A 21,775-nucleotide genomic window follows, 5' to 3' on the forward strand; every position below is an offset into this window, starting at 1 on the left:
GAAAACTCTAAGCGCCACAGTCAGAGCAGAATTGAAAAGTCTGCTCATGATAATGAACTTCTGCCCTTCTTGAACCCCAAAACAGACTGACAAAATTGGAAGGTAAAGCTATCTCCTCAGTACAAGAAATGGTAATGCATATGAATGAAAACAAGGTAGGTACTTATTTAAGTTAGAAAACCTCAAAGATTTTCAAACCTAAAAATTTTAAAATGTATTATTTATTTTAATTTCATATGCAATTTAAAGGCAACTAAAGAAAAGAAAATAATCTATAAAAGAAGGGTAATGTCACGGATTTCTGCTATTATTAAGTAAAAATAGTAAAATTAGAAATACATTAAAATTACAAGTCCCCAGAATAGTACACCATAGTTAATCTAATAATCAAGAAATATCACAAAGCGTTGATGTACTATAGAGATGGTCAGTGTTTTCAGGAATGAGAAAACAACAATGCTTTCCAGAAGCCCCCTCTTTTGTTCATGTCACGAAGAGCTAACAAATCAAGACTTCAGCAGTTTTTCACTTCCTTCTACGAAAATCACATGAACAGAGGCTCAGCAAAATGTCCTGACATTTCAGATGGCTTCAGGATGCATTAAAAAGAAGCACTGATGGGATAGAATATTACGTTACATGTTCAAAAGTATCCACTTCAGGCTCTGCCTTTTCTTAAATGTAAAGAAGGAAGGAAGTAAAAAGCTGTATGATGATAACATTTAAAAAGCTGGAGATCAGACACAACAAGGCACATGCTATGTAACCAGTAGCCTTATATATGATCAGGAGGCCAGCTCATGTGCTCAATCCAGCCCTTCAGACAGCAGTACTTCAGTAGCCTAATAAGCAAAGTCAAGGAAGTCATTAACTGTGTGCAAAATGATAAAAAGGAAACTATCACTGATTTACTGTTTCTCATAGCACAAGAAATAATAGACAATGAAATAAACTGAGAGAATTTTACAATATTTTTCATAGAACACAATACAATTGTGGAACTCATTCTTATGACAGGTTGTGCATGACAGAAATGCAAACGAGGAATGAGTATAAATGTAAAAAATACACATTTGTAATGCAGGCTCTTCAGCACTGATTAAACAGTGTAGTCTGAATACACTGTTCATTAAATCCCTATGTACTGCTGGAAGATGGATTTGCAATGGGAAGGCCACTCAATAAACAGCTGGTGTTTTATGATCTTCTCTAAATACTACCACAGATCACTGCTGGGGAGAGGATGCTTGGTTAAAGGGAGCCTTAGCCTCACTCGGTAGTTCTCATGTTCTTACCCCAGTCACAAATTTATAAGAGATGCTTAAAGAAACACCCACTGCCTCACACATCCACTCAAGTAAGACATTCCACTTCAAAAGGGTTGAAGCGAATTTTTCTTATGCTCGTCAGCTTGAGCAGGCAACAAACTAGACACTGCTCATGCAGCTAATATAGTTGGGAATTTACCCTAACATATTTAATAATGCAGTATTTGTTTCACTAGAAAGCACCTACTACTCAAGTAGCTACAGAGCAAGCATGCGAGGCCTCAAACTAAATTATTGTGTATGCTCTATTCTCTTTAATTACAATTTTCTGTTATAAACTAATTTATGACACTGGGGGCATTCATGATAACAAAAATATATATTCTTGTATTTGGGTCATTTTTGACAGGTGACTACAACAGAATTTTTTTCATTATTAAAATTTCATGAGTTCAAAGGGCAAAAAGATAATCTACTTATGGTAACAGTCAGACAGTCCCACTCCCTCAGCTCAGGGCTTTTAAGTTTTGCTAACAATTTTACAAAGCTAATTAAATATTTTCTACTGCACAGCGTTTTAGGAAGATATTATAAGAACCGGATTAACATTCTTAATGTCTTTGTCCTAAGGGTTCTTTTCCAGATAGTAATGAAACATTGTCATATACAGACCTTTTAAAATATTTACCCCCTACATTCATGTTAATCTTAAAGAAGATTTGCAAGAGTAGGGGGCTACTTGTTTGTTTGCTTTAGCATGCATAAGGACATTCAGGAATTTTACAATATCTGAGAGTGAAAATGCAAAGATCATCATCAAGACTATTGAATACAAGGGCAAAAAACTAACTGCTTGGCAGTCTGAACTAGAAACTTCAATGCTTTCAGAAAAACAAGCTGAATATATACATTAGATGAATCTAATCTTCACAAAGTTATTGTTAACAACTTTTCCTGCACTTTGTTAACACCATGTTGCCCTTTTCTGATTATATAAGGCTGGATCTTTGGCAGAATGTGTGGTCACATCACATCCAAGCTACTTGCTGTTAAGCACAAAAATACAGTTCATGTAACAGCCAGTTTGGGAATTTACAGGAGGCAGAATCCAATGAAAAAAAAAAGATTTACCAATAACAAAATGGGCTATGAGATAACAGGTACACAAGAATGGTAAACTTAAATGTTGCAAAGATGACTTCATCCTATTTAAGGATTTCATTTTGCATTTCTCATGATGTTTTATATACTACACACTTGTGAACTGATACATATATCTGATATCTTATGAGAAAGCTTGTGTCTGCTAAAGTGGAATTGAAGAAGTCTGTGAGTAGTAGTTAATTTCTCTGCACTTCTGGATTTACTAATGGGTCCCTTCACTGTATTCTCTCAAAACACAGTCCTTTGGCTATCATTCATGTATGCTCTACTGGTCTGAGAATTCAGTACTTATCTTACTTTCTGACAGCTCACAGCTCAATTACAAAAATTAAAATCAGGGCCAGACTTTCTATCAAAAGCTAAATTAGGGTAGTTTTCCTCAGTGTCACAGTATCAATTTTCAAGTCAAAGGCAGAGCTGCAACTGTATTTTTAAATGAAGAGCAGAGAATGGACGAATATTGGAGCAGCCTTTGGCCACTTTGCAGCCCTGCTGGATGCTCCAGCTGTTCAAACAGGCTGGGGTTGCCACGCTGAGGGGGCCGCCAGCTGCCAGGACCCAACCCTCCCCCAGCATTGCCAGGCATCACTGCTTCCCCTGCTCCTCTGCTGCCATATGTGGCCAGCAGATGAAGGATGGTCTCAAGTGAGCCAAGTTGATTTGGTCTTATAGATAGAAGACAAGCAGGTAAAGCAAGGGGCCTCTAGAGGAGAGAACTGTGTTTTTTTCAAGCGGAAACAGAATCTGAGTTCCTCAGCTTCTGGCATACTCACCTGGAGATCACCTTTACCTATGCTCAACAGAGGGCACATGGATCAAGGATCCCACTTGCTCTTGGACAGTGCAGCTCTCAATACAGTGCACTGGTTGGAAAGTATTTTGTAACCTGCCTTGCACTAATTGTCTGCTAACTGATGCTGTCCCAGAATTTCTTTCACCCTCACTGATAGTCAGAGTTTAAACCTTCCCATCCTTGCACAGATTCATGGCTGAATGAAGAAGGAAGACTACTCAATTGTCTCTCCTGCTAATTGATCCTTTCTCACACTTCCAACACACAAACATTGAAAAAGCTACTGATAACTTTTCCAACAATTATTAGAATTTCTCACAAGTCCTACTTAATTAATAAAATGCTGATGCAAGGTTATCTGGATTGTGTTGTGAATTAAAGCACTATATTCACTTAAATTGCAGTGTGAACTCTAAAGCAAAAGGAAGTTGTCTACATTTGTATTCATAGAATCATAGAATTGCTCAGGTTGGAAAAGACCTTAAAGATCATCAAGTCCAACCTAATTGTACTACCCTAACTCTAACAACCCTCCACTAAATCATGTCCCTGAGCATATACCAACTTGATCCAAAATTTATATACTTATTTCTGTGAAAGCAAAAAACATAGTGTAGAATTTGCGTGGAGAAGAAGCCAACATATTTTTGTATGTTTGGATCAAAAAGCTGTGGAGCATTTTGTCTGAGTCAGAGAAATATATACAATCACTATTTAATGCAACATTCTACATAAATTTTTCGTATTTTAAAATCTATATTAAATTGCATACAGTATTTCACCAGCACATTTCTTTGACAATCAAAAAGATACTTCTATATCTCTGCATTTCAGAAATATCATAGTTCAGAGGCTTGTTGTAGATTTTAGATTCCCTAACACAACCAGCACACATTCCCAAAGTCATCTCTGCGTCTAAAAAGCTCATGTGCTATTATTTACACCTTGCTTCTCAGAAAGTGAGATACACCAACCCACATCTGAATTCCATCTTCGAGAAATGGCAAATGCCTCTCCTTCACAACCCATTTTCTTTCTTCGCACACTGAAACCCAGTGTACAAGCAAAGGCCATTCACTGGGTTATCTTCCAGATAATCTGTTCTGCCTCTTAAAGTCAGGTACTATTCATAGAAATGAAGTGCAGGATAATGAAATAGCAGTGATCATCACAAGATAACTTCCTTTGGTTCCAGCTTTTCTTGGAAGTCCAATTATTATTTTACCTTGTTGCTACAATTCTTATGAATATCAGTATCTACTGACTTAACAGCTCATTAGCAGACTGTTGGATTGATTATCAGACTGCTGATTGCCTTTTCTGACTAGTAATCACATTTTTCTGCATTTATCTAGATCTCCCTGTTTCATACTAGAAATAATAAAAATGCAATGTAAAAAAACAAAACAAGTATTTAGAATACTGCCAAGAATGTATTAAAAATGCATCTTCAAATATTCAGAACTTTTTATATTTCACATGAACTTTTTGTTTAGGATGCATCTCAATATACTCTGCCTTTCCTATAAGTAAAACATCAAACCCACATATACAATACAGTAGAAAACTGTCTGATATTTGTGAATTATTCACACACACTAAGCACCAGTTGAAATGTCTCTGTTGTACCCATTAATCTCAAAGTGTCAAAGAATAAAGTTGGGAGAGAGCGATGAACAAGAACATAAATCACAGGCATCACACTGAGATGGACCTTATGAATGAAACTACAACAGCAAAGCAAAATCTGAGCAACACCCAGCACCAATCCCTAATTCCACAGAATCATAGAATCAGAAGGAAAGATATAATTTACTACAGAGTAGTATTTGGTTATCTTTAAGAATCTCAAAGTGAAAGTGTGGAACCATTTTCTTTTTCTACTATGTTTTAAAAGCATTGTAAAAAGAAATAATTCCAGTTTTATCTATATGCAGTTGTACATATTTCAGACATTAGAAACAAAAAGCAAGGCAGAGGGCAAGTGCTCCCTGCTATCATGCTATTTGTTTGTAAAGCAACTGATTGTGCAGTGGATTCATCAGTTCAGCTTGTCTAGGTGCACAATTCAGTATCAGCAATTATGCAATTTTCTTTCACAGTCACGATCTTTTTTTTTAAAGTTGGGAAAGCAGATGAATGCACATGTATATATTCCTACACATCTACTAGAAAAGAACACTTACATTTGCATTACCAAATGCACTAGGTATCAAACATCATCTGTCACCAACCTGTGTAATCACATCCTAAGACAAACCTTAACACTATGTTCCAAAGGTAATGCCTCCTATTTAGAAACTACAACAGATACAAAGAGTACAACATGGGTAGAGTAAATATTCAGCTACAAAATGCTATTTTTCAACATAGTTACCACAATTAGCTATGTATTTTCACCAGCAATGAACAAGAGCCTGCATGCCATGCTTGTAAACATCTGCATGAACATCCAGAGCATGGCTTGTATTTCACATTGCTGTTGCCATGGCTGAAATGAACCATCCCCATCTCACTCACATCCACTGGTCTCAATAAACATTCAGCAAGCACTAACAAATGTCAGTGGGTGTCATTATTTTCTGGATGGAGGAATTCAGTTTCACACTTTTGCTTCATATGCACTCCTATGGCAGATGCTTGTGGAAAAGTTCAACCTCTACTGCCATACCACCAACATTCATTTCTGATATTGTCAGCCAACAAATAAAATCTGAGGCATTACTTTTGGAGCAACCCTTGTATATTTTTCCAAACAAATCCTGATAATCCTGTCAGTTCACCCCTTGCACTGAAAGGCCTTAAGGCTGCAATACAAAGGCATGTCAGTAAGGTGCTTTCATTTCTTGCTACAGAGTTTTAAATGGAATGTAACAAATAGAGCAGGAAGAGGAAAGACATGCTTGTGGGCATCAAAAATGCCTTTTAACTTTGCCCTTGGAATCCCACAAGTATCCTTTGTGATGCTAACTAAATTGCTTGAAAACAAATTTCCAATTTCCCATGGCTGGCTGCTAATTGAGCAGACATTAGGCTTCTTTTCATGTGTCCAAGCTAAACACCTGAGGATAAGTAGAACTGCCACATTCTAGAGAGGTCACTAAAATCACTGAGATCCATGCCTCAAACATATAAGAGGAAAGATAGTTTGTGGAAAAAATAAACAACAATAACAAACAGAGCATGAGAAACTAAAGATGTTCATTAAAGAAGTCCTAGTGAGCCTTCTTAGTGAACCCTTAGACATCAACTACAAAAATAGGCATAAAATCTATTCACATCACAATGATGCTACAAAATGACTTCCTTAAGACTTCCTGAGTACAGGCTCATCTTATAGTGCTGAATTCCATGTAAAATATGGGGAAATTAATCCCGTCATCAGTGCTAGATTCAACCAGTTTTATTAAATAATTCTGATAATATATTTTGAACAGTGAGTTGGTGTCAATTAAATGAGCACTGCCACTCTGCACAGTGAGTAAGCAGTGGTTCTACAAAGGAGAAAACTCTTTGTAACACCATATTCAAAAATGATACCATAATAAATCATCTCAAGTGAAAAAATTAAAATTTTGCAGACATTTGACTTTTTTGTGCTTAACTTTACAACCATAATATTTATGTAGTATTTCTGGTCAATTTCATGCTACACTATTGCCCTTTTACTGGATGTAGTGATTATGACCCCATTAGCAGTAGCAACAGCTGTATACTTCAATGAGATAATAAAGTTTAAAAAAAAAAATCTTAATTTTTTTTCCTAGAATTCTTAGCTTACATACTTTTAAAGGAAGCTGTAATCTAATCATATTAAAAACAGCAACAACAAACTGACGAAACTTAAGTAGATTATAGAAAAACATAACTATATGGTTAATATTAAATACTTCCTTCTGTAATTTTAAGACAGACATGGGTAAGAATACCAGAATATTTACTTACATTCACATTGTATCACATCTAAATTAAACTGCTGAATTGCTCCCATGCTTATTTGTTTTAATTCAGCGTCCAGTAGCATCTGCATTAGAGATGTTGAAAGATGCTGGCAAGCTGACATGCAAGCTGTCTGGGCCACCTTTCCCTAGTAGAAAGAGCAACACATTTTAAGACAGAAACAAATGATATATTACTAAGGAACAGCATATCTCATTCAATCTTATTATATGCTCAAAGTCTAAATGATGCAAGACTTAGATTAGAAGAAGAATGATCACACTTTTTGCTGTTTCTCTGGCCTGTTTGCTTTGTTTCTATTAAATCAATTAGGAATCTACATTAAATGGATGTCAAATGACTACTGATACTTCTCCCAGAAATCCAACAGCCTTCAAGGACACAAGGACATTTCCAAACAAGGAAGAACACAATAACAATATAAGCTTCAGATGCACGAGTATTGATTAATTATTTATTTTTTCGCTCAGATAGAATTAAAGCAAAATGTATATCAACCTGCTACATATTTTCAACAATAATCACTAAAAAAAAAAAAAAAAAAAAAAAGGAGATAATAATCAGAACTACTGCTTTCAATTGGGGCATTTCTCATAACAGCTTTTGCTAATCATGGACCTTAGTTGCCTGAATTCCACCCCAAAGATTGCTGCTAAATTATTTAAAACAATCATGATATCCATCATCTTTTTGAGTGCTTAATACATTGGTGTTGTCAGTAATCAACCGTGTACAAAATGAAATGCAGCCCTCTGCTGTACAGAATAGAAATGCTTCAATCACAGTCTAGTTAGTAACGTTTCTCTTTACAAAGTATATGTCACTGAGACAAATCACTTCCAGACCAGAGAACAATAACATAAATCATAAAAATCAGAAATTAATTTTATAGATTATTAACATTTTAGTACATAAAATTATAAGAATATGGTAATTCTGCTATAGAAGGAAAACCCATTAAGAGCAGATACTCGATCACATGTCAACATTCTATTCATAGCAGTGCAACCTTCAAAAGCACAGAGATCTTGGTTTCCAAATGGAGTTATAATAAACTGTAGTTTTATGTTCTTAGACCATGCTTTTCAATTAATGTAAATGTTTACAATGTATACTGAAACAAAGGTAACTATTTACATGCTTATATGAAAGAAATCATAACTATGTAATTCACCTACTGGAGCATAAACCACTGCCATTTTACCAACAGTAAAGTGATGGCAACTATTCTCTAAAGCAGTGGTTCCCCAATTGCTTTGTGCAAGGTCAGGATGATCAATTCACTGTTGACACACAGAAACACACACAAGCCATGAAAAGTGTTAAGGACTGACAGCAGTTCACTGTTTGAAAAGTTTGGGCAATTCTGCTCCACCATCTGAAGACTGTGTCATTAATAGGACAACTTGTATATATTATTGAATTTTCATGCACACATTAAATGGCTTTTGCTAATACCTCTTAAGCTCTAAAATACCTTGAACTGCTAGGAGCTTTATATCTAAAATGAGATGCCAGTTTCTTAATTGAACATCTCAAGCAAATAACATTTTTGACCAAAACAGATGAACTGACAATGAGGAATGTAGGAAACAATGCAAGAACAGCATGCTTAAAAGTCTCCCAAATCCAATGGTAATTACACAGGGAGACATGCAGCCCTATTCCCCAAGCAGAACAATATCAATATGAATGGGGGGGAAAGAAGACAAGAAAAAAACAGAAAATGAAGAAAAAAGAGGTGAGGAGGGCAATCAATGGGCCACAGTTCATTTAATTACTGTGTAGTAGGATTCAAATACTTAATGGAAATGTCATTTTGATTTAATGGAACAACTAGTGCATCTCTGTTTAATGTACTGCTCCATCAAATCAGCTCCATGTCCTATTTATGCTGCCACTATACAGTAATAAAAGTTCAACCAGATTAATTGCTTGTCAGAAAAAAATTAACATTTAATTAATTTTATATGCAAGCAATGTGTATTCTTCCTATTGTTAGTAGTAAAAAACAGAATTTTATCTTTCTGATAAGCATCTGTAGTTAATTGTTGCAATCTGGCAAATATCAATAGTACTGGAGCACAAGACAATTGTTACAATACAAAAATGACATGGTAAAGTCACTTGGACTTTAAATAAATATTAATGCATGTACATTTAACGCTTCTTGTAAGACTTTGTAAGATGGAAACATCCTAACATTTCAACTACTTCCAACTATGCAACTTGAACTACAGGCTTATTGTTCACATGGAAAGTAATAGAAGATTACCACATGTAGTTCACACTTAACACAGTTACTCAACTTTTTGTAATCTGGAGAAAGCTAAACATATCAACCTAAATGTTGAATTTTAGCTCAGATAAATATGAAGTTTACTGTTACCCTCCTCAAAATTCAGTGCTTCCCAGAACAAAATACGTTGTATGTACAACATTCAGAAAAGAATGAAATCCAAATTCGTGGTCAACAAACAAGTTCCAGTTAAAATCTATCTGAAAATTTCCATCATCCACCAATTAATCATAATTTTTCATAATGCATATTTAAGGGGAAAATTGAGGATCTGTGAACATATAAAAAAATTATATATTTCTTTTCCACAATGAAATAAATTCATTTAGTTGCCTCTGCCAACTGTATCAAGCAATTAAATATCTATATTCAATAGCATGAGGAGATTCTGCAGACTTCTCACATTTGTCCCAGTATTGCCTCCTATCTGGGGACACTACTATTATTTCCACTCTGCCTGTGTTAGCTGCTGCTGCGTACAAAACCTATTCTTCCACTCAACCAATGTAAAGTTTAGGAAACAAGGACCCTATTCTATAAGCAAAAACACCTGCTAACAGTGTTAAAGGCAAATGTTTTTTGTGGGTTTTTTTTTGTTTGTTTTTTGGGTTTTTTTTTTTTTGACCCAGCCTTCACATTTTGCTGAAATACAAGTTTGTAAAAAAAGAAAACCCTTAGACAAACTTCTTATATTTCAAAGGAGCTTATAAAGAGAATCTGCTGACATATTAAATCCTTTTTTATGGGACCCAAAAGCTTTTCTCTGAAGAACAATTGCAGTGAAGAGACATTTGGCTCCTAGGAAATTCCCAAAGGGTCAGCCATATGCATCCTTCCATGGCACCTCCACAGCACTGCTTTCTAAGACCCATGCTAGCTGTCTCAAAAGCAGCTTTCATCATTCACTATGGTGTCAGTCAATATGATTTATGGACTGCATTCAACAAAGTCAAAGCATATAGAATGAGAAATATGACTACAATCTTCTAATTTGTTTTGCATTGAGCCACTTAAGAGTCAAAGACCTGATGTCAGGCTGAGACCAGCAACACAATTAACCAACCAGTGACAGATTCATCCATCCTCCCTGCCAGGCTGTGCCAATCAAAGACAGCATGAAGCGGCATTTGGAGAAATCAGTAAGAAAACCCATTCTCTAAGTAGCCTATGGAGGATTTTGATTGACAGTTTTTGAATATAGCTGCAGAAAACCACCACCCCTTCACCCTTCCTGCAAGCTGTGAAATTAGGCTTCTGCTGTCAATCATGGAAACAATAAAATAACACAAACCACCATCCTCAGCATAAAAGGGAATAGCAAAGCTTATCTGTTAAATCTAAGAATATAAGACTAAGAATTAATTTAACATTGTGAAATAAGAGGCAACAACCCAACCCATAAACATATGGATTTCATCAGTTACAAAAACTAAAGCAGGACTAACAGACTAACAACCAACTTTGAACTATCAATAAAGAAACAAGCATATTAAAAACCTAATAGAACTTCAGGACTCAATCTTACTTCAAGTATCCACACAACAATAGCAAAAAATATATAATTGAAAATAATTTGTAATTGTAACTTTTTACTAGCTATTCTTTCCTAAAGGGATGTCCAGTACTAACTTTGTACTGACAAAGCATGAAAATTGTAAAAACCTTTATATACACATCCTCTACATCTTCAAATAAATTAATCTAAAAACAAAAGTTATTATTACTTTTTAGCTCTTCAAAATATGAACTTTAAAGATACAGGTCCTCAACAATAAATTTTATCATTCAATTGTCTTTACGATGTTAACAGCCGTATGATGAAATTTTGGTTTCCTTTTTGATTAGAAGCATATAATGACAACGTACATTGCAGCATGAAACTAAAACAGGCTGATTATGTAAAATAAACTAAAATCAACAATAATCACACACACAACACTGTGACTTCAGAAAACAGAATCCTTAAAATGTGCATGACTCAGAAGTTATAAGCTTTCAAAAGCAATGCAGCCTCTGTGCCATTCACTGCTGGAATTCTAGTAGAGCTCAGTCATGACACAACCAGCATACTGACACCTACCCAACATTAAAAGGAAACATTTCTAAACAAAATGGTCAATATTTCCAGTGTTCATGTCATCTTGATAGTTCATCATGAGCACTCAATTAACAGAAATTTTCACTGGAATGTACAATTAGTGTTATTCAGTCCAAATTCCCACTTCAAGGACTATTTCCTACTCTATTTCAGGTCCATTGGCTCTTTACTTGGTTGATCTAGAACAAGTTTTGAAGTAGAAAGCTTTGTCCTCTTTATTCCTCTTCTTGAAAGGACTCTGCCTACAGATTGGAGCTATATGTGAACTAACACAGTGCAGTGTATCACCATAGTGATGAGGAGGCAATTGGAAATTCCCATAATCTACTAAAGCAGCTGCGCAAAGTTAGGAAAAAAAAAAAAAAAATCATTCTATTCACTGAAAAATTCTCTTTTTATTAGAACATTTTTCAATGAAATAGTCAAACAGGAAATGTGGGAATTAGCTTTAAAGAAGTTCTTGTATGGAACCCATAACCTCTCAGTTATCTGGAGAGAGAAGCTCTCCAGACTTTGAAGGGGAAGAGATGAAGATTTAAGTACATGAACACCATGGGATTCTAGAATAAAACCAAAGCTGGAAATCACTCCAACAGAGGGAACACTGAGACTGCTTCAAAACCAAAGCCCTTCCAGTTGACTCCCAGCTGCAGAACATCAGCTCCCCTGCTCTGCCCTCCATATGACATGGCAAGCCCTTCCTGAAGCTGGTGGCAGTTTCTTAACAAGATCACCAACCTCAAGTCCAACGGAAATAGAGAGGAACTGAGAATATCAGTGAGGATTTTACATGTCGGAAACATATTCTTTATTTCCAACACCTTTCTTTAAAGTACACCCTTCTGCTGAAACTTCAGATGAAGTGTTTTAGTTAGATGTGTCCATGTAGATTAAAATCACAAATTAAGCTTTACTTTCATCTTTTGTCAAACTTCAGGGTAAATTTAAGTTGCAAACTAAAAATCCTTAAAAAACAAACAAACAAAAAACCTCAACAACCAAATAAATTGAACATTGAAACCATCACATGTTAAAAGGAAACAGAACAAACCTAACATAATTTAATATACATCCAATGTATTTTCTTGGCAGCCAGGAGTAGAATTTACTATTTAATGGATGCTATTAAGCTTTACAGACACTCCCTACACAATTAAACACAAACTACTTCAGATCCACTTACAGCTTCGCTGGTAATCAAGAGATTCCCCCAATTATTTTTGGCACCTAATGTTAAGAGAGCTGTCCTGTAACAAACCTGTCCAGATGTTTGGCTGCCCTTGATACAAAATTCTGATCTATGGTACAGACAAACATAACAATTGAAGTTTTCTGACATTACTGTTGAAAATTACTGAAAAATAGAGTGAGGATAACTGAAAAATAGAGTGAGGATAAGTGCATTATGTGCTTATATGCTTCAATAGCAAATAGCACAGTGTACATTTGTTCAATTAAGCAGCATGCAGTAATAAGATTCAGTTACACTAGAGATGATAAACCAGAATTCTATGCTCACAGAAAATTAGTGAAGTAATAATTTTCATTATAATAGAAATGTTATGCCAAATCAAAATAAACTGCTTGTACAAAAATTGATGACCTGAAAATAATCAGAACTTGGAAGAATTCCTAAAGGCAATTCATCATCTTCTAAAAAATATATATTTTTAGACAAGCACATTTCCTAGACCCCAGATAGATATAGCAAAGAAAAGATGGGCCTTTCACTAATACTTTGTTCTGTTATGTCACTCTACCTCAATTCTGTATGCATGCCTCATCACTGCATTTTGATACCTGACCTCACTTTTGAAAGGCTTCAGAGCCTCCTCAAAACGATCTCATTTGAGATGCAATGCACACTCATCCACCTTCTGCAAGGCTTTTAGGGCTCCTGCCATACCAGTGTATGAATGCCCTGTGTTAGTCATTAACCTGATTTCTGCATGCAGTCACACAAGGTACACAGCAAGTCATCAGCAAAACAGAAATATCTTTTTATTAAATGATTAAAAATTGAAGCAATAAGCCTGCAGGCAGTTCATAGTTTTTTCAGTTCACATGCTTTTTCTTCATCTTGCATCTACTTACCGACATAGCTGCATGGTCATTGTTGTTATTCTGAGAAGGAAACCAGTAAGGCAATCAAATCAAAACAAAAAATTAAGATGTACTGTCAACATCAAAAAGAAAAAAAAGAAAAAAAAAGAAAAAAAAAGAATAAAAAATTGGTAGCAATAAAAGATAAGGAAACATTTCCAAAAATAACAATTCTATTTATTTAATGCTTTAAAAACAAAAATCCATGCCTGTGAAATTATATAGTATTTTGTCAATGTACAACAAAGAGATTATAAATGAATTAATACTAGTTCAGCAATAAAATGTTTTTCTGTAATGAAGAACTGTATGCCAAAATATCAAAACAGTAAACTTCAGATCGGGAAACATCTGTTACAATGTCTTTCCAAAACGTTTTCTATATAACAAATAATACATTCCAAAATACCTATGCCACGTTTACTGTCTTGGCCTATGAAGGCTATATGTACAACCTCGACATACTTCACTCAGGCAAAATTTAAAATGGCTTACTACAGTAGTAATAGAAATTTTACACAGTTCTTCAGTAATGATTAACGTAAAGGTGACAGTGCTATAACTGGAAGACAGAATGAATATATTTTCTTTTCCAAATTTGATGCTAAAGCAGAGTACATATATACAGAGGAGAAAGCTAAGATGGAAAACGTAAGTGGAAAAAAAAAAACAACAAACATTCAGTGACATAAGATGTTTCCAGTGATTCCATAGGTCTACCAGACTCCACAAAGTGTGCAAGTTCAAAAACATTGAGATCATGGTCTGATTTAGACCTCTTATGTTTCAATAAAAATAATACAAATTTCACAAAACATTTCACAAAACAGAGGAAGTGTGTTTTTAAAACTTATGTCTATGTTATTACAGAAATAATTCAAGATAGCCTCAGGTGAGAACACAAAAGGAGAGCCCCCAAGTGTGTTTCCATAGCTTATACATATATCTAAAACAAGACAGGGCTCTAATGACAGGAATCCAACAACCACCAAAAAAGTTAACAGATCATAATACCTCTACTGGAAGACTAGAGTTTGAAAGAATATTAGATAGAATGACAATGACCCTTGAAACAGAATGTGGAGGATGAACGTAGCAAACTGATGCCCAAGCTCCAGCAAAACACCTTTCTATACCAAAGGACATACCATGATAGGCAACGATTCCCCTATTTGTCCTGCTCTTTTTTTCTATAATTACAACCACTGCTCAGGATTTTTTTTTTTATTTCCAGTTACAGACATGGTTCTGACAAACCATTCTGAGCAGTAGGATTGTTTCTGCCAGCAATACAAATGGTTATGGAAATGACATGGTGACATTCTTATTCTGGTAGTGGAAATACATACTAAAATTCTTCCCAGTTTTAGCTGTGACATAAGCTAATCCAGTTTTACATACGGCTCCTAAGCACTAGTATTTTACTGAGTTATGGAATCTAGTTCTGAGCTTGCCATTGAAAACTTTCACTATAGATTTAGTATAGATAAAATAACTTACCACTACATATCTAACAAGAGCCACGGTGTGTGCCCCGGTGGCGCAGCGGTAGAATTCCCGTCTGCAACACCAGGGGGCCCGGGTTCGAATCCCCCCTGTGGAGCAGGGGGTAGAAGTGCCGCTCTGCTACACAGAGGGCTCGAATCCCGGGAGTTGGACTCGATGATCTCTAAGGTCCCTTCCAACTCGCACAATACTATGATACTATGATACCACAATTATACCATACACACATTTTCATACAGTCTCCAGAGCTCATGCACAACATTTATAGGACTGCGTGTTTCTACAATCTGCTAAGCCAGAGTGATACACAGGGAAATCCAAAAGCAACAAGAAACCTCCTGCCAGACCAGACTGCTCAGCCATACAGCTCCAGCTTATTAACTGGCCAGACTTTAAATTACAAAATAAACAGTTCATAGGAACTACCTTTCTCCAAAGGTTGGCTTGCATCCTCACGCACTTATTTCTTTAATATTTTTAAAGTCTCTTAATGCCATAGCTGCTATTTTCCAACCCTCCTAACAAATTATCTCATTCAAGGAAACCACAACTTTCTTTCAGTTGACAGCAGGACATGTAAATTTCTGTCTGTAGTCCATTTTAGAAGACCTATATGACAAGCTGTACATCATTATTCACAGCTGCTATACACAAAGAGCCATTAAGAAGCAGTGCACTTCAATGAGTAACAAAAAGTTGACAGTGAATTTAACCAATAAGCATGTTATCCTTTATTAAAAAGATTGCTTAGTTGAACTGGCATGGAAGCATATGCCTCATAGTTCCCATTCACATCAACACTGAATGGGCTATGCCTTTGAGTAATTAAAAAAAAAAAAAAAAAAAAAAAAAAAAAAGCCACTTACTTAACATAATTTGGAAGACCTGATAAGCCCACTATGTCAGCAACTTCAGCACCTTGCTGTGAGTGTAAATAAATTATCTACTAGTCTGGAGCCTCAAAACATTTATGCATTGAGAACTGATTCCTGACAGGCATTGCATGTGGGTAAAGCAATCAGACATCAGCACGATAGCAGCAACAAAGGACAAACCAACAAAAAGCAGATGCATCTTGAAAGACTTTTGAAGTTACTCCACATCTACAAAGGAATAAAGTATTATGACCATAGCTCACACTAGATCTTGGGTATTCACCTTAAGGAAAGGGAAAAGTGGACAATGAAACGTAACAAGTACAACAAACAAGTTACTAGGGCCAGTTCAAGTGGCACAAAGTAACAAAGGATATATTTGAATAAGAATGGGGACTTGTTTCAATGATGCTCAATTAACTAGAATTAATTTTATTTATTTATTTATTTATTGGTCATAGTTACTTAACTGAAAACAATTTTGGAGAACTCAAGGCCTCCAGAATCTGCACAAATGGAGAACTTGCACCAATTCAGTGTCCTTTGAGTCAGTAGATGTGTACACAGAACTGTACAACAATGGACATCTGAGGACGTGTCTACTCTAGAAAACCACCTAACTTCTTAGACTATTTGTAAATCAGCTGTTGTTTGCATTACTTCTAGCGTATTCAAAAGCATTTTCTAAGTATTATCATAGGTAAGCATCATCAACATACTGAAACATCTGAAGTATATCTGTACTGAAAATACTGAAATATTCACATGCTAGCATTTGTTCAAAATCCTAATACTATAAAATAAAATAATGCTCCAATGGACTGAAATTACACTTAATTTAGAACACTTACAGGTAAATGAGTAAAGACTTGAAATGTGCTTCTTAAGAAGTTAATGAGGTCCATTAAGTATCCACTGGCTCTTCCATCTGATTCAGACATTGTCCAATCATAGTCAGCAATCTGAATAAATTCATCTATTTTTTGGTTTAGTTTTGTATATATTTCTCCTTCTGCAGCATGCCTTGCATCCTGAGGGGAAAAAAAAAAAATGCACAGTTACCAGAATTCTACAATATTACTAGAACACAGATTAAATATTTTTCATCAATGAAACTGAAGTCTTACTGGGTTTTTTTTTAGGGTAAAGTTAGCTTGTGTCTTGCAGCAGTAAGTCTGAAGTTGTAGTTTTTATAAATTCCGGATGCATACTATAAATATATATGAGTATACTTAAGAGAATAAACTAAATTATCAGAAAGGAAATATATTTGAATTTGGAAATAAAAGAATTGCTTTACTCTCTTCCGCAGCAATCACATTTCATTCAGCTTTACAAATTAATTAACCCTGAGATAAGGTTTATTTGATCTCATTTACAAAGTGAATAACAAAAGTACCTAATTATTTTAAGGGTTATGGCAGGAGATCCAGCAATTATTGCATGTTTATGTAATTTGTATTTTAAAGGTGCACATCTGAAGTAGCACTTCTACTGCAAAACTAGCTTGTAAATGCTTCCACTAAACAGCTCTCCTCCAATCCACATAAGATTTTGACAATCTGTTAACATGTCAAAAAAAAAAAAAAAAGAATATGCCAACAATCTTGGTTTTGTAGATGCCTATGACTATAACAGTTTAAATAAAGTTAAGCCTTTGTTTAAAGTTTCTAATTAATAATGAGACCTCAGTTTCAACAATCTATAGTGACAAGACTCGCAAATGTATTTGCTTAAGTTTAGTGTGATCCCTTAGTCCACAAAGCAAAGAAAACCCAAATCATTTATGGAGTGGATGTATTATCTTCACCAGCTAATCATTCCTACTAAATGCCAATGAAAAGATCAGCCCCTTCATTTTTGTTTCTGGAAGCCGGTTTTGGTTACCATTTATTCTGCTTTGATTATTGGTTTACAACAGAAGCAGTATGCTGCCAACACTTTAAGCAAGCAATATACACTAAGAATAGTGTGAGCAGACTAGAAAACGCACTTCAAATCCAGAGGGCACTTCTGAGAAACAGCATTGCGAATTCCATGCACGAGTGAAGAAAATAAAAATTAGCAGGATTCAGATATGGGATAACTTCTAGAGGCAGAGGAAATACTCCATCATTTATAGTATGTAGTCTCATAAAAATTTTTTTGAAAGTTCACCAGGCCTTACCCCATAAGACCAAAGCAAATGGGACAGTTTTGTTAAATGGCTTTTTTCTAAGAGAAAGATTAGATTTAGAAACAATTTTTTTTTTCCATTGAGGGCAAAGGATTCAGTGCTGTGTATCTGGCACTTGAACAGCCATAGCCTAACACTGAGACCCTGTGTTAAAGAAATTCTACCAACCAAGTCCACAGATTTATCTATTTTTGTTGAGAGTGACTACTAATTTAAAGAGGCAAAGGAATACAACAGTATCCACAACTGCACTCAGCCATCCAAAGCTGTCAAGTATGTTGTAAATACTGAAAGCTACACAGCCTTTTAATATGATAAAATGAAAAAAGATTCTGCTGTTTTGAGGGCAGAGAGGCTGTTTGTTTGTTTTTCATTTGTACTTTACTTTTATACTTTTACAAAAGAATACTAGGAGAGTTTGAATGGTATTTTAAAACGGTATCTTACATCCAATAATAGAAGGGGAAAAGCAGCCCTCAGAAATAGCAGCAATGAAATAGGTCTGAGACCCAAGAAAAACAACAAAACAACAGTATGGATGCATTTTTGAGATCATCTCAAGGAATGCAAACACTGCTAATAAAGGAGATTTTTGATCACTCAGAAAGAAGTGACATGAGGGAAGTGGGAGTGATATGATTTGCCACCAGGAGATGAATTTAATAACTGTAGAACATACCAAACCCTATGAGGGCCCAGCTGGGGAACTACATGCAGTTTTTCATTTAATATAAATTTTTAAAAAAGGATTGATGAGAAAAGTTGGTTGATGAAGTAATTTCTTTCTTATTTTACATATACAAATTCAGTAACTTGGTTCTGCAATATATGCAACAACCTGGATGCATTCACTGTGTATGGAGATTTTCTATTACTAGTGACTTACAGTACTTTTAAAATGATTTTACAAATCGTCATTTAAGTTCTTGCTTACAGAGAGAAACTGAGATATGCAGAAGTTAAATGACTGATTTCCGATCTCCTAGTTAGCTAGCAGCAAACCTTGACAGAGAACACTGCTCCTTTAAGTGCCATCCCAGTGCCCTCCCACAGAATACCATATTGCTCATGAGAATGCTCTGAAACCTTTCCTGTGATTCCATACAGTTTTGCTTTCTGAATGAACAAGGTTGAAGATTATAATCTCAATTATCATTATTATTATTGAGATTATAATGGATGATATATACCATACCTTAAATGTAGAAAGTCCATACAGTCTGGCAGTGTGAACAGTCACTTGTGAAATATTTGTGATGTTAGAGATAAAATCCTCAAGGTATTTACAGGCTAGTTCCAGGTGCGTTGTGTTTATGATGATTTGAACAAGCTACGAGAAACAAATAATTATCATAAAATTCCTTTTTCTATTACTCATTGACATTTGATTTTTGTAAATGGGGACTTCTTTCAGAAACAGTGTTGTTGGAAGTTTACTGCAGTATTTCAGGTTATCAGCTATCAACTGACAACATTCAAGTTAGCTTTCAAATACCAGTAAGGAGCCACAGTTTACATACAAATACCATTTAAAAGAAATGAAGACTGTAGATATCTACCCAGTGAAATTAATTCTTATTTCAGAATTTTAAAAAAGGGAAAATCAAGGATAACACCTTGCCAAAATTAAATCACTAATTCGTACTACAAAAGCAAGGAAACAAGAAAGCAAACATCATTGCTTCAATTAAAATAAATAAATACATACATAAGTACATAAAAGCAACGCAGTAAGAAGTTAGGAAATTTCAAATATATGACTGCATCCCCCCCTAAATGGTAATAATACTGCTCTAGATATAAATATGCATGATACTGATACTATTTACATCTTTTTATAGGCAGGACCTTCATTCATGTTTAGTCCATAAATTAGGCAACACAGATACTGCATAATAACTGAAACAGTGGTGTATGATTTCTAATATGCTCACTACTGGCAGTCTGGCTCCAGTACCTTTTAGTGAACACTAATCTAATGTTAGGAAAAGTAACAGCTTTATCTTTTAAACTTATTAATTATAACACACCGTCCTGATATTTAAATACCTAAAAAATATTAGTGATTTTTTTCATATCCTGTACCAATTTCAAGAATGTAGAAAACTTTCTCAAAATAATTTTACGGCTTGACACACAAGTGTGGCAATATAAGAATTAGAACCTTTCCCTCCTCGTGATCATTTTTATAATTCATCTACACAAGAGATCCTTGCCATTTTTAAAGCAAAACTAAACATGAAAATTGCACTGCACTCATGGCAGCAGTCTAACTCCTTTCCAGTAGCACATGCATCTTCCTTCAGTTCCAACTAGATCTAGGTTTTGATTGTTTGATTGTTTGGTTGTTTTTATTTATGTCACAGCCATTGACACTTTTTTTTTGTTAATACATTCCTCATCTCTTTAAAATTTCAATTTTAAAGTAAGCACTGCTTACTTCTCTTACATAATCTCAATACTATATAATATCCACATTTACAAGAATGGTTTTAGCACCAATTTCCTTACAAGAATGCAGTTCTGGGTGCGTATTTTAAAACTTACCTCTGTTAAACCTATATGAGGTTTCTTAATTAGGTTCTGTAAACAACTACTGAGAGTTCTTGTTAGCAGCAGATTTGTCGATTTCCTAAGCATGTCATCTATCTCTGTTGAGCTGAAATAAAAGTACATTTTTAAAATATGACAATACTTTGACAGTAAAACTCCATTTCTTCCTTACAAAGAGAACTTTTAGTATTCAGAATTACCCATGTGCATGAATTTCTGGTTGCTTCAAGCCTTCTGTGATCTAATACAAAACACCTCTTTCATTTACCAAATTATCCATTAACTACATTTCAAACGTTGAAGAAAACCTGTTATTTTTAGATTTTGGACGTGTTTATTGACACAGCAGTTAGGAAGGAGCAATTTGTGTTTTGTAATGAGTTACCATGGAGGTCAACATGCACCAATTAGTACGTGTAAATTATAAACAGTAACAATTAAGAACGTGTGAAAGCGATTCATTTACATCTTTAACGGAGCAGAAGTGGGTGAGCAGTCACAAATAACTCCCAGATTTCAGACCTGCCACATTATTTTACATAATTATAACTGAGCTTTAAAGGTTCACAAGAAAACAGGAGATGTCAGAAATGTTATATTTTCCTTTGAGGAAAGGTGGGAAAGAAGAGGGAATTAGCATGCAGACAGCATGCTGTGTTGCAGGAAAAATAATTACTAGGGAAACTCAAAGCACTGAAAATGGTGTTTAAAGTAATCAGGGATGCTACACAATTATTTCTGAAAAGTATACAGGCTTTGTTAAACAACAACAACAAAAAAATCTCAAGATTATCCAAATCAGTCAGGACAATTAAAAAAGCCCCAGTGCTGCTTTGGTGTGTTTGCTACACTAAGCAAAGTTCATCTACACATACATGCATTCCATACCAACATGTATACACATATATGAAATATATATCATAGCACTGAGAATCACAGATAAAATATAACGAATTACACATGTAAACATAGCAAGTAAG

At 35.0% G+C, this 21,775-nt stretch overlaps 1 protein-coding gene across 6 annotated transcripts in view; it reads right to left on the bottom strand.

Annotated features, from left to right (window-relative positions):
- Positions 1–21,775, bottom strand: part of EXOC6 (exocyst complex component 6) — an 82,359-nt gene that overhangs the window by 22,711 nt on the left and 37,873 nt on the right. For 3 of the 6 annotated variants that reach the window (XM_072340315.1, XM_072340312.1, XM_072340311.1), the window contains exons 16-19: positions 20,790–20,901; positions 19,438–19,572; positions 16,918–17,097; positions 7,171–7,312 (exon numbers count right to left, since the gene is read on the bottom strand). In XM_072340315.1, coding sequence (XP_072196416.1) covers positions 7,171–7,312; positions 16,918–17,097; positions 19,438–19,572; positions 20,790–20,901 — 569 coding nt within the window. Of the gene's footprint in view, positions 1–7,170; positions 7,313–13,672; positions 13,759–16,917; positions 17,098–19,437; positions 19,573–20,789; positions 20,902–21,775 lie in introns of those variants that run through there. The other 3 variants (XM_072340310.1, XM_072340309.1, XM_072340313.1) reach the window with 2 other exon arrangements.

The sequence above is a fragment of the Excalfactoria chinensis genome, chromosome 6, assembly GCF_039878825.1.
Source record: "Excalfactoria chinensis isolate bCotChi1 chromosome 6, bCotChi1.hap2, whole genome shotgun sequence".
In the NCBI taxonomy this organism is placed as follows: domain Eukaryota; kingdom Metazoa; phylum Chordata; class Aves; order Galliformes; family Phasianidae; genus Excalfactoria; species Excalfactoria chinensis.